The sequence below is a fragment of the Typopeltis vanoorti genome, chromosome 11 (genome assembly GCF_054136105.1).
Source record: "Typopeltis vanoorti isolate ZY-2024b chromosome 11, IOZ_Tvanoo_1.0, whole genome shotgun sequence".
Taxonomy (NCBI): Eukaryota; Metazoa; Arthropoda; class Arachnida; order Uropygi; family Thelyphonidae; genus Typopeltis; species Typopeltis vanoorti.
In genome coordinates, this window is record NC_143559.1 from 84,668,976 (window position 1) to 84,685,776 (window position 16,801).

Here is a 16,801-nt window from a genome sequence, read left to right on the forward strand (position 1 = left end):
GTCACCTCTTTCTTTAAATTCCCTCCACAGTTGTTTCTTTTTTTTGCAGCTCAAGCTTAATGGTGTTATTCATCCATTTAACTCCTACTTGTTTTACTATTTGGACCCTAGGTATACAATCAGCCATAACCTCCTGTAAATGCTCCTTGACCACTTCCCATGCTCTATCGACATCCAGCTCTTGCAGTTGTACATGCCATGGCACTGATCCAAGCAATCTTGGATCAGTGCCATGGCATGATCCAAGATTGCTTGGATCATGCCATGATCCAAGCAATTCATGATCCAGGAATAAACAACATGTTCAAGGGCACTGATAATTCTTTAGCCGCTTCATGCAAGACCTGTGCCGGTATACCATCCAATCCCACAGATGTATTCATATTAAGGTTCTGTAATAGACTATTCACCTCCACTTCATTCATCACAATTCCCGTATAAACTAATGGATCCTTCATTTTTTCAATGTCACCACCTGGATGATATACTTTTGCAAAGTGCTTGCTCAGTAACTCCACTATATCGACTGATTCAATGATGACCTCCTTACCATCGTCATTCCTTAAAATCATTTTGCTGTGTACAGTTTTTTCTTGCTTGCAGCATATTGAAAGAACTGTTTGGGATTCTCTTTAGCTTGCATAGCTAGTTTCCTTTCATAATCTGCTTTTGCTTTTTTTACCACACTCGTTACTCTTCTGGCCTGCACTTTATACTGTTCGTGTGCCCGCAGGTCACCTCTTTCTTTAAATTCCCTCCACAGTTGTTTCTTTTTTTTGCAGCTCAAGCTTAATGGTGTTATTCATCCATTTAACTCCTACTTGTTTTACTATTTGGACCCTAGGTATACAATCAGCCATAACCTCCTGTAAATGCTCCTTGACCACTTCCCATGCTCTATCGACATCCAGCTCTTGCAGTTGTACTTGCCATGGCACTGATCCAAGCAATCTCCTAAGCTTGTCATACTTGCCAGCACGGTAATTCCACATATACCCTGTCTTAATCGAAAATTCCACACCTTTAGCCACCTCCCAGGTCAAGCTTATGATCACTCTCACCAATAGGTGACAAATCTCACCAATAGATGGTCATATTCATTACAGTCAAATTCTCAGATGCTATTACCAGGTCAGGCACTCACACCCCCTAGTATTTTCAATTACATGCTGTCTCAGATAGTTATCCCTTAATAATTGAATAAAATCCATTTCCTTCCTCACATGTGTCATCTCCTCCTCCTTCCAATCAATGTTACCATAGTTGAAATCCCCCATAATAATTACCCTCCTTCCACTCATTTCATCAATTTGTTTATGCATACTATCTCCACCATCTATTCCATCACTTGGTCTATAGCAGCACCTAACTGTATATTTTATTCTGCCAGTCTCATTCTCACACCAAATATTCATTTTTCACTATCCTGCGATTCAACTTCAATTCTCCTTGGCTGCAGTTCATCAGCTATCATCAATAACACCCCTCCCCCATTTTATTCTCTCTGTCCCTCCTAAACACACTATAACCTACACGTTCTATCCCACTAACTATATCATCTTCCGTCAGCCATGTTTGACTAATGCCAATAACCTGCGACCAGGAAGAGCCAATCAAGGCCAAAAATTCTTCCTCCTTGTTCCTAATACTCCTGGCATTAGTATGCATGACATGCAGTGATCCCTTTGTCCCACCCTTATCTTGATGCATTATTCTAACTATCCCATTCCGATTTTTTGTCCTTAGTACTGGCTCGGGTACATTATATACATTCTTACTCTCAACTGTCTTACTGATGTCCGCATATCCCCCCCCCCCCTCCTTGGTAGTTCTAGTTTCCCCTGGTTCTGCACATCCATTTTCACTTCATTCAGCAATACTTTTTCCAGTCTCCACACACCAAATCCATTCAAATGGGCCATCCATCTTGTATAAATCCTTTCGCCCATCAGACTCATTCCACATGTCCACGAATTCCACACCACACCATCTGCATAACTTGCGCATAATGTCATTTGTGATTATGGCCCTCCTTCTAAACTCCTCTCTGTCATACCGCAGCAACAGACTCGCCATTCTAACTCTGTCACTCTTTTCTTTCGCTACCTTTAACAATACTTTCAAGTCCTTATGAGTATCATGTCTGGCATGTTCTTAGTCCTTCCATTTGGATACTGCTTTGTCCACTTCCTGCAGTCTTTTTGCTGGAATTGTGTGTGTTGCAAAACCATGTCATGCTTCAAGGCAAATTCAACCATTCTTTCTCTCTTTCATTGTTGGAAGTTTTTTCCCACTTGGTTAGACTATAACAAATTCTAAACTCCTCTCTGTCATACCGCAGCAACAGACTCGCCATTCTAACTCTGTCACTCTTTTCTTTCGCTACCTTTAACAATACTTTCAAGTCCTTATGAGTATCATGTCTGGCATGTTCTTAGTCCTTCCATTTGGATACTGCTTTGTTCACTTCCTGCAGTCTTTTTGCTGGAATTGTGTGTGTTGCAAAACCATGTCATGCTTCAAGGCAAATTCAACCATTCTTTCTCTCTTTCATTGTTGGAAGTTTTTTCCCACTTGGTTAGACTATAACAAATTTAGTTTAATCCTTTATCCAAATGTAAGCAAACAAAGTTTGCACCTGAAGTATCTTCAGGACTGAAGCAACTCTTGGTAAAGGTGGACCAAGCTCTCATCACTCCTTGTCTTAGTATCCCCCATAATGCTGAGCACATCTCCTTGTGGACATGTATAATGCTATGCATTAAGGGAAGGGCCACTACCCAGACTGGTTTCGACCTTTATTGAGGGTCTCGTCAGTGGCAGCCAGACCCAGAGTTGGTGAAACCAAGGTGGAAGCAATGGAGAAGTCATTTTTACCTATACGAGTTGCCAAAAGGTGTCTCACCTTATTTTTAAATTACTCTGGATTTAGAGAAAGATGTTGAAAGTTTTTTCCCACTTGGTTAGACTATAATAAATGTAGTTTAATCCTTTATCAAAGTGTAAGCAAACAAAGCTTGCACCTGAAGTATCTTCAGGACTGGGTAGTGGCCCTTCCCTTAATGCTTAGCATTATACATGTTTGCAAGGAGATGTGCTTTGCATATGGGAAATACTAAGACAAGGAGTGATGAGAGCTTGGTCCACCTTTACCACCAGTTGCTTCAGTCCTGAAGATACTTCAGGTGCAAACTTTGTTTGCTTACACTTGGATAAAGGATTAAACTAAATTTATAATCCTCTTTTATTGCTTTCTCCTTATCCATATTTGCCCATTATTCTTGCCTATTCCTCATTTTTCTTTCCAATTTTTGCATTCCCGTTTCCTCCAATAATTAGAATATCTTTCTTTGGTACTGATTTCAAGGTTATTTCCAAGTTGCTGTAGAATAACTATTTCGTCTTCAGTACTTTCTGAAGTGGATGAATAGACCTGAACCAATGTGATGTTAAATAGTCTTGCTGTCTCATCGGCAGACATTCAGCCCAGTGGCCAAAAACACCCAACCAAAGCTAATTGGCATGATTATGGGACTTTAGGTCATCCTGTGTGTCTCTTCTGTTTCATTTTTGTTATTGAAATATGCCTGTGTGCACATGTTTGATATCAGTGTATTAATTCCTGAAGATGCCAATCTAACTTTGGCAAAATATATGAAGTAATAATTAAAATATTTTAATTTTTATCTACTCTATGTTGTCAATTTCCTGAAACAATATGATGAATGTCAAATATAATTTAATTTAAAATTGTTATTTATGGTGCAGTACAGTTCACAGAGATAAATACTATACATTACAGTTTTTGAGTATTTAATGAAATGGAAGAGAAAGAAAAAAAAGAAGAAAAATAATGGACCGAAGAAAACCCACAAGAAGTAAAAGAGAAATAAGCCAATAATAATGATGGAATAAAATAAAATGGGGGGGGGGGGGAAGAAAAAAGAAAATTTGTAAAGAGGAAAAAAAAAAGTAAAGTGACTTGACAATGCAGCTAAAGGTAATAAAAACAAAAGATAAGATGTATAACCCAGAGTTCAAATTATACTGGTCACAGCCCATTATTGCATTAAGAGTTAGATTAATTGGGAGATAATGAAATGGTATTTTTCCTATTTCATATTTCTTTATTATGTTTATGTTGTTTAGTGCTTGTTGGATAGAATGTTGATCATCTTTATTATAAGTTCTCTGTTTTGTTATAGTGCAAAAGTGATGTATCACTTGTATTGCCTAGTTGTATAAAATGTTGTGGTAGGTATATTCCTCTCTTGTTGCAGAAAGCATCATTGAAGTACCACCTTAGATTAACTTTTCTCACAAATTTATGAATGCTAACAATGTCAAGTTCCTTTCTAATATCTTCATTTTTAATATATGATTCTGCCATTGATGTCATCTGTTTGAGCCCCTAATTTTTCAAAGACCTCTCATATCTGTGTTCTCTAATCTTTGATCAGTGAAGTGGTTTATTTCTAAACCAACTCTCAGTTACATAACTCAAAACTGGTTTGAACTTCCTTGTATATTTCTAGTTTAGAGTTTTGGCTAATTTCTCACTCATTCTATAAAAATGGAATGAGAGAGAGCTAACTTACCAGAATTGCTTATTCTGTTTTCTATTTCCAGATTTAACATGCTATCTTCATTAAAAATTGTTCCTAAATTGCTGAAATATTTTACTTATTCTATAGGCTCTCGTTCAGAATGCAGCTGAACTTTTCTGTGTTCCTACCTATTTTCATAGTTTTGGTCTTTTTTTTTTCTGATTTTCATGCCAAATTTGTTAGACTTGTTATTCAATTTAGTTAGAGATTTCAATTTAGGAGTGCATCATCTGCATAAAGCAAAGAGCTATGTTTGATATCACCAATTCTAATATGAATAGTAATGGAGAAAATGTGGTCTTACACCTTGCTGTATCCCTTCAATTCTAATTCTAACATATGACTTAAACATAGACTATGTATTGGCCTGCATTTACCCCATATAACTATAGTGTTTTGAAAAGCTTTTCCCTGGACTCCTTTTCATATGCCTTTTCCAGATTTACAAAACTTAAGTATAAATCCCTGCCATATACCCGTGATTTCTGAATTATCTGTTATAATGCAAAAATCTGATCCTGACAAACTGTATTTGGCCTGAATCCATTGTGTTCTTCTCAGAGTTTTTGTTCCGTGATTTTTCTCAACCTCTTTTCAGATATGCTTATGTAAATCTTACCAGGAACACTCAGCAAAAAAGTTCCTGTAATTCTCACAGTTTTCAGTTTTATTTCCTTTTTAAATATGGAAACTATGAGAGCTCTACTCCAATCATCTAGAATTTGACCTTCTAACCAGGCTCTCTGAATTATGCAATATAGCCACTGGAAAACTTTTATATCTTCATATTTGAGCATTTTTGGTTGAATATCATCTACTCCAGCTGCCCTTTCCACATCTCAAGCTTTTGTTGGCTTTTTCTACCTTAAGTATTGATATGTACTTCTCTTTGAATTCCTTTTGAAAATGTTCTAGTACAGTTCTGAGTTCTGTCATCTTTATGCCAGACATCTATGATATCTTTAGATTTTCATGTCACTTTATCATCTTTGATCCCTTTTACAGTACTCTTTCCTTCATTTCTAAGCTTTTTCAATAGCCTCCAGAACATTTTGCCATCTTCCTGATTTTTACCTTCTTTATCAGTGGCGGCTGGTGAAATTTTAAGTGGGGGTGCTGCCTATACAAAATAAAAAATAAAAAATTATTTTTTCCTAATCAGTAACCAATTTATTAATAAATAAATCTACAGATTTATTTATTAATAAATTGGTCACAATTAGGAAAAAAAGAAGTTTTTATATTTTTTTATTTTGTATAGGCAGCACCCCCATTTAAAATTTCACCTGCCACCACTGTTCTATATTCTTTAGCAAAGTCTTCCCATGACTTTGGTTTAGCTAATCTCGCATATAGCTTAGTTCTCTTACATTGTTCTCTATATTCTTTTAGAGCATCTGCCGACTAATTTGCTAGGAACTTTTGGTGCTTTCTTCTTTTCCAAGACTACTTAACTTCTTTTGTCCATCATGGCATTCTTATTTTTCTATCCTTGCAGATAACTTCACCACATGCTTCCCTAGCCAAATCAGTCATTGTTTTCTTCTCTATGAATTTGCCACTGAACCTCAAAGATTTGGTTCTTGTTTTTGAACTGTTTCATTCTTTCATTATTATCTACTTTTTTACATACTGTTATTTTTAATGTGATATTCAGTTTTATCATACTTAAAACTGAGTGGTGGTCACTTCCAATTCCATATCCACCAGCATGAAAATATCACTCTCAACGGCAACATAGTCAGTGAGGCTTTTCTTATTTCTTGTGTCTTCTTTATGTCTCATCTATGTTCTGAGCAGAAATCCAGCAGTTAACGTTATTATTAGCCTTCCCCTTTTCTCTAAATTTTCCCAAAACATTTCTATATACTTGGTGGGATTCTCTTGCTGCTCTGCTGTTGAATTCTCAAACAACTACCAGTTTTTCCATTTTCTTTATGTCTTAGCTGCCTACTCTAGTGACTTAAACATTCCTCCACTTCTTTCCACCTTCTGTGGGATCATAGGCACAAATAAGCTTCATTGCCCATTTTCTCATTTTGAAGTTTGACCACAAAACTTCTTGCAAGTTTTCCAATTAAGAAGTTTATTATCATGTTTGGTGTTGATTGCTATCATTACTTCTTTTATTTTTGTTTGTTATGAATAAAAATATTTATTCATAACAAGCAATTTAATATAAAATTTCAGGCAACTAATAGTTGTCTGAAAAAAATTCTTCAAATTTGTTAATGATGGCATACTCCTTTCCTCTACATTTTTCAAACATTGCATTATAAATCATCAGTGCTTCAAGAGCATCTACAATTGTTTTAACAACAGTCCATCTTCCCACAGTGCAACTAAATGCAGTCTTCAGTGTAGCTAAAAATGCACTCGTTTTTACTTATAACTATTAGATCATTAGACTGGAAGAGGTATCTCTTTTTGGAATTCTAACACAGTTGTCTGCATGGGTCTAGTATCGATAGTTTTTTTTAATAACTTGTTTACCTAGTGAATATTTGCTAAAGGTCTCTTCTTGTAAGCCACAATTATATTGTGGTTTATTAGTAATTAATAAAGAGACTTTTTGTTTAAAATATTTTAGCAGTAACTAACTATAGGTAAAGTACTTCAATATATATTCATCTCCCATTTTACTGCAATTATTTATGTATTACTTATTTATTACTTTTTTTTTTTTTTCCAGTAAGGCATCAGTTAGATAATTGGAATAAACTGAAAAATCTTTGTAGCAAAGTAATTGGAAACAAAATGAAGGTATGTGCTGCTGTTTCACTAATGTAGCCTTTTTTTGCTTTTGAAATACCAGAAAAAATGTCATATTTTAGAAATAGTAAGGTAATGATTTCTGGATGTCTGTCTGACCACTACACTTTAGATTTAGAAAAATAAATATCGTTAACTTGGTTCATGTGCTTTCTATTTGAAGTATTCACTGGGCCATTTAAGAGTGTATTAAAAACAGGAGCAAAAGATAGGAGCGGATAGTTGGGAGAATATGAATTTTTGGAAGGTGAAGAGAAGGTTGATAGGAAAGAGTAAAGCAAAGGAATTAAGAAAGAAGTGTTCAGGGTAAAAGCCAGTGTGCTCTTTTAGGTACAGTGCGTTTTCAAACTGGTGGAGAAATGGGAAGAAGGGACTGCATGATATATTCTTGCCATTTGGGTATGGGCACTTAGGTGTGTACTTTTAGTGAAAAAATAAAATATATTGATGGGGGGATGAATGCTTGCAATTTTTCAATTTTAAAGAGGGTTAGAATTCCAGGTTTAAGCATTTTACTCAAAAGTTAATAATCTAGAGGCTACTTTTAGATCAAACATGGAACTTTTTCAAGCTGATTTCAGACCTTCATACTGGAGGATGATAATTGCACCTCCTTCAATTTTTGGGATGTTTTTCTTCATTATAATTCGTGACGTGTTGCTTTGGAATTATTTCATTCTGTTGGGAGGGCTGCCATGGTCATAAATAGTGTCCAAGGACATGATAGGGAGGATTTTTGTATGGAGCCAATGTAAATAAGCAATGCGACCTTCCCCAGAAAAGATTTGTAGATTACTTTGTTATAATGAGTGTGAGATTTGTCTTACAGGTGTATGAGTGTGGTGTGAGAGGTATAAGTGCTTGGAGTGCAGTGTTTTTCAAGATTGTTTTTGTGGAGAAGACAGTTAAATAATTGGCATTTGTGAAGATCATGAATTTTTATTTTTGTATGTGTATCCTACCCAGAAAAGGTTGTAAACCTTTAGTACATTAGTTCTGTGATTGGGATAAGGATTTTTTTTATAATTTCTTTTTATTTATTTATATATTTTCAATATATTTATTTTATTTTATTTTTGTATTTTTAAAAAAATACATTCTGGAAGCTCTGCTGTACAGACCAAACATGGGACTTTTTTTAAGCCACTTAAGGTCTCACATCAGGTAATGAAATCCATTGCTCATATAAAGACAATCACAAACATCAATTTGCATGTCCATGTTGGAAGTTTAATCTGCAGTCCATTGGTTGGAAAGTATGTATGTTAACCACTGAGCCAACCAATTTTTGAATTGGTTTTTGGATTCTCTGCATGGGGTCTGTAATTAGGTTGAGAAATCATTGGGTTGGTATATTGATTTCATTTTTAGATCATGTGGGCGGGTAATATTAGTTTGACATTGTAGAACTGTTTGTGAAGGTTAAAAAGAAATGCATGCATGGAAAGGGATAGGAAGGTTGTGAAAAGATCTGTGCATTCTTCCTTTTATCTGTGAATGCTCTCAATCAGAAGTTCAGGACAGCCATAGTGATGGGGGTTGGGGGGCATAACATTACATACTGAACTTAGTTTCCATGGAAGAGTGGCTACATACAAATGCAACATGGTCCTAAACACTGTTTCATATGGGGTGATTAATTATTAATGCTTATTAATGATTAATTGTTATAAAGGTGTGATATCAGGTGAGTAATCATGATATACATTTTTCAAATCAGATGAATGTGTTTGGATATTGTAACTGCATGAGAATATTATTTACCAGATTGCATTGGTCCATCAGTTCAGTGTGCTGAAGTTATGTAGGGATGTTCTTTTAGTTTTGGATTAGAATTCTTATATTGACATTTTGGACAGGCCTGTGTTGCCCATCAGTGTTCTGTGAAAACAACCCAATTGAATATCATGTTACACACCATGTCATATTATGATGTGGTGGCACGGTGTAAGAAATCGGGATGCTAAGGTTACACTGTCTGCACACAGAGTCCGTATATAGGTTCATATAAGTAACTTTACAAAGAGCTAGATTGTTTGTTTGAGGATGAGGCTAGCACGTTCATCTTTGGTAAAGGAAAAGACTACAAATGGGGGAATTGCTTATAATATTGCTGTTAATCAATATCTCTCTGTCATGCTGTACAGGAAAGTGATATCTGTGATTTGCAGCCAGAGTTAGGATCCATAGTAAGGTTTGTTAAAAAGAAGAAGTTATGAAACATTTGAGTATCTGGGTAATTTTTATCACTTTATTTTTTACATCAATTAAGTCTGTATACACTCAAGAGGTTGGCAATTGCTTCGATAAGTTTGAAGTTAGATTGAATTGATGTTGATCTGCTTATATTTTAAAAGAAAAGTGGAGGAATGAGAGAAGCCAGTTCAAATAGAATAGTATCCATGAAAATGTGGTGAGAATAAGATCTTCAATTTGTCTTCTTTCTTCTGGATAACATCAAGCATGCCTGAAATGTTTGCTTCATATTTTAAGGTTGGGTTAGCTACACAAGTCCTAATAATTTGGAATTTGTGTAGCTAACCCTATATATATTTCTCACTAATTTGGGATTTGTGCAGAGCATTTATATAGGCAAGTGTTTGATCAGAAATGGATGCTCATTTTTTGGAGGTTGAGAATGCTATCAATTATATCAAGAAAGTTTAATAATGGATCTCAGCCTAAGCAAAGAATGATATCTGGAGATCTGGATATTATCAAAAGTAAAGAAGAGGAGAAGCATACAGAGGAATTTCTCTACTAAGCATTCCAGGTAAGATTTATGCAAGCATACTTGAGAAGGGGGTGGAAAAAATTGTGGAAGAGAAACTTGGAGAAGAACAAGCTGGATTCAGGCCAAATAGAGTTATCAAGATCAGAATTTCACTTTATGACAAATTGATAAATTATGGGAATATGACAAGGTGCCCAGGAAAAACCTTTTCAAAATTACAGTTATATATGGAGTAAATGTAACATTAATACAGGGCAATCATGTTGGAGGCTTAATGGATTATGTACAGCACTCAGAAAGCCTCAACACACATATAGGGCAATATATATAGTTTATATTTAAGTTTTAAGTCAGCAGTTAGAATTGAAGGGAATACAGGAAGATGGTTTGGTGTAAGATAAGGATGAATATTATCTCCACTCTTATTCATCATCTACGGTATTTGGATCACATTATGAAAGACAGTGGCATTAAAACTGATATTAGAATTGGTGATATCAAAATTAGCTCTTTGCTTCATGCAGATGATGTTGTACTCCTAAATCATCCAGTGCAAGTGTCCAGGAAATTGAATAATAGCTATAACAAATTTGGCATGAAAATCAGCAATAAAAAGAGAAAAACTATGAAAATAGGTAGGAACACAGAAAACTTCAGCTGCATTCTGAATAAGAGCGTACAGAATAAGTAAAATATAATTCATCAATTTAGGCACAGTTTTTAGTGAAGATGGCAAGTTAGATCAGGAAATGGACAGCAGCATAAATAAAGCTGGTATGGTGGGGAGCCAGCTGAATAAATTTATATGGAATAAGAGAGAAATTTGCCAAAACACTAAACTTGCAGTATACAAGACTGTTCAAACCATTTTTAAGTCTTGGATATGAGAGAGTTGAGTTGAAAATAAAGCACTTGGAAAAATATTAGAAAGTTCATCCATGAAAGTTCTGAAAAAAATTAGAGGCCTGAACAGATACCATCAGTGGCAGAATCATATTAAAAATGAAGAAATTAGGATAGAACATGACATTGTTAACGTTCATGAATGTGTGAGCAGGGCTAATCTAAGCTTGTAAGATTGTCCTTGTGCCAATAAACCATAAATCAATCCACTTTACCACTGTGTGTGGTTTACTGTATTCTTATCATGGTGGAAGCTTTGTATCAGATTAAAAAAGTATAAAATATTCCATTTAAGATCTTGAGTAATTCTTTTCTTATAGGACTTCCGCACACAGAACCTATAATTCAGTATTATAGGTTCTGTGTGCAGACTAAGGGTTTTTGATTTTTTTTTTTTTATAATATAAATATATAAAAAAATATTTTTATATAATATAATAAAAATATTTTTTTATATAATCTAGAAATTTGCTCAAGTCTAAAACTTTTTTAAGACACTTCACGCCTCTAGTTAGCAGGACAATTGTATTGCTGGACAGTAAAATTTATCTCCCACCTACAGTCTGTTGGTTAAAATGTGTGCGTGTTATGCTAAAAACTCAGCCAACCAGGCTGGCTGTGAAAGTATTTATGAATATTTATGAAATTCTATGAAAATATTCTAGTACTCTAAATTTTCTGAGAAAATTTAATTGCATACTGCCTCTAATGAAGCCCTTGTCAAATTTTCACTATCTTTAACTTCAAGACTTACTCAAGTATGTTAATGAATATCCTTCAATTAAAACTCTATTAAATTTAACTTTTTAGCTTAGTTATAAAAGGTTTGCTCTGTCAACAAAATATCTTAGCTTGTTTTCTTCCCTATTTATGAAAATATTTAGCTTTTACTTTAAATACAATGCATGAAGTGAAAAAAATATTATATTAGCTCTGTAGCATTGCATTCAAGAGCATTTTGCAATACCACTTTCTTGTTCATCCAGTGTTGATGTATATCCCTTGATTACAAGTTGATTATCTCAGCAGGTTCTACTTCCTGTTACTGAAGCAACCTGGTAGTTCAAAATATTGTTGTCTAGTAGTAGTAGAATCTATATTGAACTAATATAGGCTTTTTTTTTTTTGAGATTATATATTCTCTTTGGTCTTATGATCTTGCATTTGTATGGTTGCACATAACCCTGCCTTCAAGGTTGCAGAGCTGGTGCCATTTTTTTTTTTACATTGTGGGATATTTGCATAAAGATATTTAAATCTCAAATGAAACATATATATTGTATAGGCAAGAATTAGTAAAGTGGAATAAATATACAGTATATGAATTGATCCTAAAAATAATGCTAAAAGTTCATATCAGTACAAATACATAAGTATTTATGGTTTTATAAAAATCTACTATAATAATAAATTAGGATGTCAGAAATATAGGAAATAATAGAAATTATTTTTTTTGTTTGGAAATAAGAAGGGATCTGGATGTGTTTGCTTTTATTGTTTTTTTTTATTTTGAAAACTCAGCTCCAGAAACAGTTTGTATTTCAAAAATAATTTTTTTCTAGAATAAGGAACCAATAGGGGATGATGGCGATGCTTTACCAAATAATGTTCTGAGTCAACTTAGTGAACTGACACAAGATGTTCTGCAGGTGAGATGAATTGTAGCTAATTGTAGTTATTAATAAAGCAAATTTATTTTGATGTGAAGTGGTTTATTATGTATATTTCTGATCAATATCATTTCATTATTATTTCTTTATCTGTATTAGCTTTTGCTTCATAGATAGTATTTTCTTTTTAAGACTCTGACTGTGAATCAGATAAAAAAGATTCGAAATCTCATGGATAGCGAAATGGCACTATGTAGTCAAGAACTGGTTAAATATGAAACAGATAGGAAAGAAGTTTTGAAAGAAATAGCAAACTGGGTCCATGAAAGTGTTCCTGTTAGTAATAATGAGGTAAGATTAATAAGCAAATAATGAATGATAAGAACTTATTATTTATCATTTATTGACTGTTGCCATCTTAATATTATAAAGGAAAACACAGTCTCATAACATGGAAAATGGAGCTGTCCTTAAAATATAAACAGTAGTCTGGGTTAATGTTTTATTTTGTTAATTATTTATTATCAGTTAATGATTATAATTAATTGTCATTCATTTGTAGTCCTGTGTAGCTCAGTAGAAGTGGCACTTGCATCCTCTGCGCTAGGCTGCACAAAGATAGACAAGTCTATTCTTTGTGATTCCTGATTCTATAACAAATTCACAAACCTTTGCAATATCAGGAGGATACTCATCATATAGTAAAATTAACAGTCTCAGATAATGGAATATTGGTAAAGAGGGAAACAATGTCAAAGATGACTAATAAATCCGACTCTTGTATTTGAATATCCTTGATTTTTTCAAGAAAATGTATGGAATTCTTGATGAATGATCTGGATTGTCTGGTATGGGCAGTTAATAAATGTGACAGAAATTTAGCAATTTTATAGGTGGGAGAGTCAATACAATTTATGATGGGTCTTAGTGGATAATGTTCTTTATGAATTTTTGGGAGACCATATAAATGAGGAGCTCTTCCAAAATGAGTGTGCAGTTTATCCACGGTGTTTTGATCCCAACTAACAACTTCATCCAGCAACTTATTTAATTGTTTAATTTGTATTTTTGTACAGTTATAACTAATTTCTTGATAGGTGGGGGTGTATCCTGTAAATGGCTAGGGTTAGAATGGTGTGTTTGTGTGCTTAATTTTTGATATTAACTTTTTATAATAAATTTGTGTATATTTTATGGTTCTAAATGATAAAATAGACTAGTATCTACATATATTTTATGCAAATTTTTCTAAATTTTTTTGCTATTTCTAGGCTGTGTAGTTCATCTGCGAGTTTTTTCAAATTGTCAAAAATCTCCAAAATATTTTCCAATATATTTATCGAAAAAAAAATCTGTGTATACGGGGGGGGGGGTCCTTGACATGTATCCTTTCGACTTTACTGCGGTAATCCCATAAATAATTTAAAAAATAAATTTCGACTCGAAGCAGCGTGACATAAAATTCAAACATCACGGGCGAACTTGTTTGTGAGTGCGGCGGAGAATACACCGTTATACAGCGTTTATTTGGGAGAGGTGGTGTCGCTTGGGTCCCAGCATACACTCTTTGGGTACTGCATGCTTTGTTTACATCCGCTCTCTCACTTTTGTGTTTGTGTTTTTTTTTTGTGACTTTTAACCCTTCAATATAGTTCCCAAACATAAGGTAGACTCTTCTGATGGCAGTGTGTCAAAGAAAAGGAAAGCCATTACATTAAAAGTGAAATTAGACATTATTAAAAGGGCAAAAAAGGGAGAAACAGCAACGAACATCAGCCATGCATTGAACTTAAGTCGTACCAATATTGGGACTATTATCAAGGATAAAGTTCGCATCCTTGAACATGTGAAAGGATTGGCACCCATGAAATCGACTGTGATTACAAAAAAACTTAGTAGGCTCATGATTGAGATGGAAAGGCTTCTTGTTCTTTGGCTGGAAGACCAGCATCAACTTTTTAATTACCTGTACAGAATATACAATTTCATTTGTCATTTTTGGGATTGTTCTCATTTTTATGTTTGTTTTTTTTATTACAGTTTCATTTTTGTCATTTTTCTGTACTATACAGTAATTATGTTCTCCCTTTCATTTTCCTACAGCCTAGTTCTGTTTCTTGATATATACGTGTGACTTTAGGGTGTTTTAGGTTAGGTAAGTAACTTAGGCTATGGTAATTCCGACTTGCATCGAAAATCGCCTTACGTCGCTCCGTAGGAACGGATCTCCGATGTAATTCAAGGACCCTCTGTACGTAGATCCACACAGTTCAAACCCATGTTGTTCAAGGGTTTGAACTGTGTGGTATATGCACATACAGTGTCCATCTGCTTAACAGTAACACAAATGCTACTACCATGAAATCTTTTTTGAAACACATCAAAACTAATGGGGTGTTTAACGGTCAAAGCTGTATAACTGAGAGGAGACCTTCTCATATCCTTCAAAGGAATGCAGAGAACCAACCAGGGCTTCTGACCTAATGCCCAGTTCTCACCTTCTCGTGGAGCACCCTGTTAGGTATCTACCTGGATACTGAACGAATGAGAATGAGCTGGAAATTTGTGATTTAGCTGACCAAATTGTATTCTTACTAGCATAAACCACAAATAAAATGATGGTACAACATCACAGAATTATATGCCAGGTGGGGGGTGTCGCCTACTTAAACACGGCCCCTGTTGTTTTTGCAGGGAACCATGGCAAACAGCGAAAAGCCGGCTACTGGAACAAATCCTGAAACACATTCCAACTCAATATCACCAGAGTTAAAGATCAGTACTATCAACATAAGAAGCCTGAATGGCAAAGAAATGGAGCTAGCTGAGGAATTAGATAAGCCAGATCGACATAATAGGGTTGACTGAAACAAAAAAGACCAAAACTGGTGAGATCTTTCTGAGCAATAAATACAAAATGTTATATTCAGGCAATGACAATCAAGGAAAAGAAGGAGTAGCCATAGTATTCAACACAAAATATGAGGCTAATCTTCTTGAATGGCAGTCCGTCTCAAGTAGAGTAATGTGGGCAAATATGAGAATGGGGAACTGGACAATGAGACTTATTTGTGCCTATGGTCCCACAGAAAGTTCTACTAAGGTAGAAGTGGAGGAATTTTTTGAGGCTTTAGAAAAAGCAACTGACACAATGAAAAAGAAAAAGTTGGTCCTTGTTGAGGATCTAAATAGCAGAGTAGGAAATGATTGTGAGACATACAAAAATATTTTGGGAAAATTTGGAGAAAAGAGCAAAGCTAATAATAATGGCAAATATCTGTTGGATTTCTGCTCAGGACATGGACTGGTTATTATTAACAATGTTCCGACATGTGCATAAATTCACATGGAGAGAAGAGGTAAGGAATAAGAAAAGTCTCCTTGACTATGTTATTGTTGATAGTGATGTTGTCTCACTGGTGCAGGACACTAGAGTGTGCAGAGTTGAAATTTAAAGTAATCACCATTTAGTCTTGAGCAGGATAAAATTGAATTTCATATTGAAAAGAACATGTAAGAAAGTTTTAAAGTGAATAAAAGTTGAGTAGCTCTCAGATGTGAACTGTAGACTAAAATACACAAACATTATTCAAGAAAAAACAAAAGAGTTTGAGAACATGAGCCAAACCTTGGAGATTCACTGACAAGCCCTGAAGAAAACAGTGATTGATTCAGCCAGAGAGGCATGTGATGATTGTTATTACCTTGTCTGCAAGGATAGAAAAATTAGAACTCCATGGTGGACACAGGAAGTTAAAGAGGCAGTCAAGGAAAAGAAGAAAGCATATCAAAAGTTCCGTTCCTGGTGAATAAGTCCTTGTGCTCTTAGAGAATACAGAGAAAAATGTAACAAAGCTAAGCACTGTGTAAAACTAGCTAAACAAAAGTCATGGGAAGACTTTGGTAAGAACATAGAAAATAAATATCAAGAAGATGGCAAAATATCCTGGAGGTTGTTGAAGAAGCTTAGAAATGGAGGAAAGAGTGCTGTAAAAGGAATTAGAGATGATAAAGGTGACATGAAAACTGGAGAAAAAGATATCTTTGAAGTATGGAGTAATTAGAAAAATTACTAAATGAAACAAGCAGCGATGACAGCAGAGTAGTAAAAAACACTCAACAGACATGCAATCAGGAATACATATCCATACTTGAAGTAGAAAAGGCCATTAAAA

The 16,801-nt window shown here is 34.6% G+C and overlaps 1 protein-coding gene across 1 annotated transcript in view; it reads left to right on the forward strand.

Moving 5' to 3' along the window:
- The window catches only part of SerRS (Seryl-tRNA synthetase), a 114,934-nt gene that overhangs the window by 19,722 nt on the left and 78,411 nt on the right, over positions 1-16,801 (forward strand). Inside the window, exons 2-4 of the mRNA XM_090400026.1 lie at positions 7,300-7,370; positions 12,579-12,665; positions 12,819-12,977. Of these exons, the coding sequence (XP_090256152.1) occupies positions 7,300-7,370; positions 12,579-12,665; positions 12,819-12,977 (317 nt within the window). The remainder of the gene's footprint in view (positions 1-7,299; positions 7,371-12,578; positions 12,666-12,818; positions 12,978-16,801) is intronic.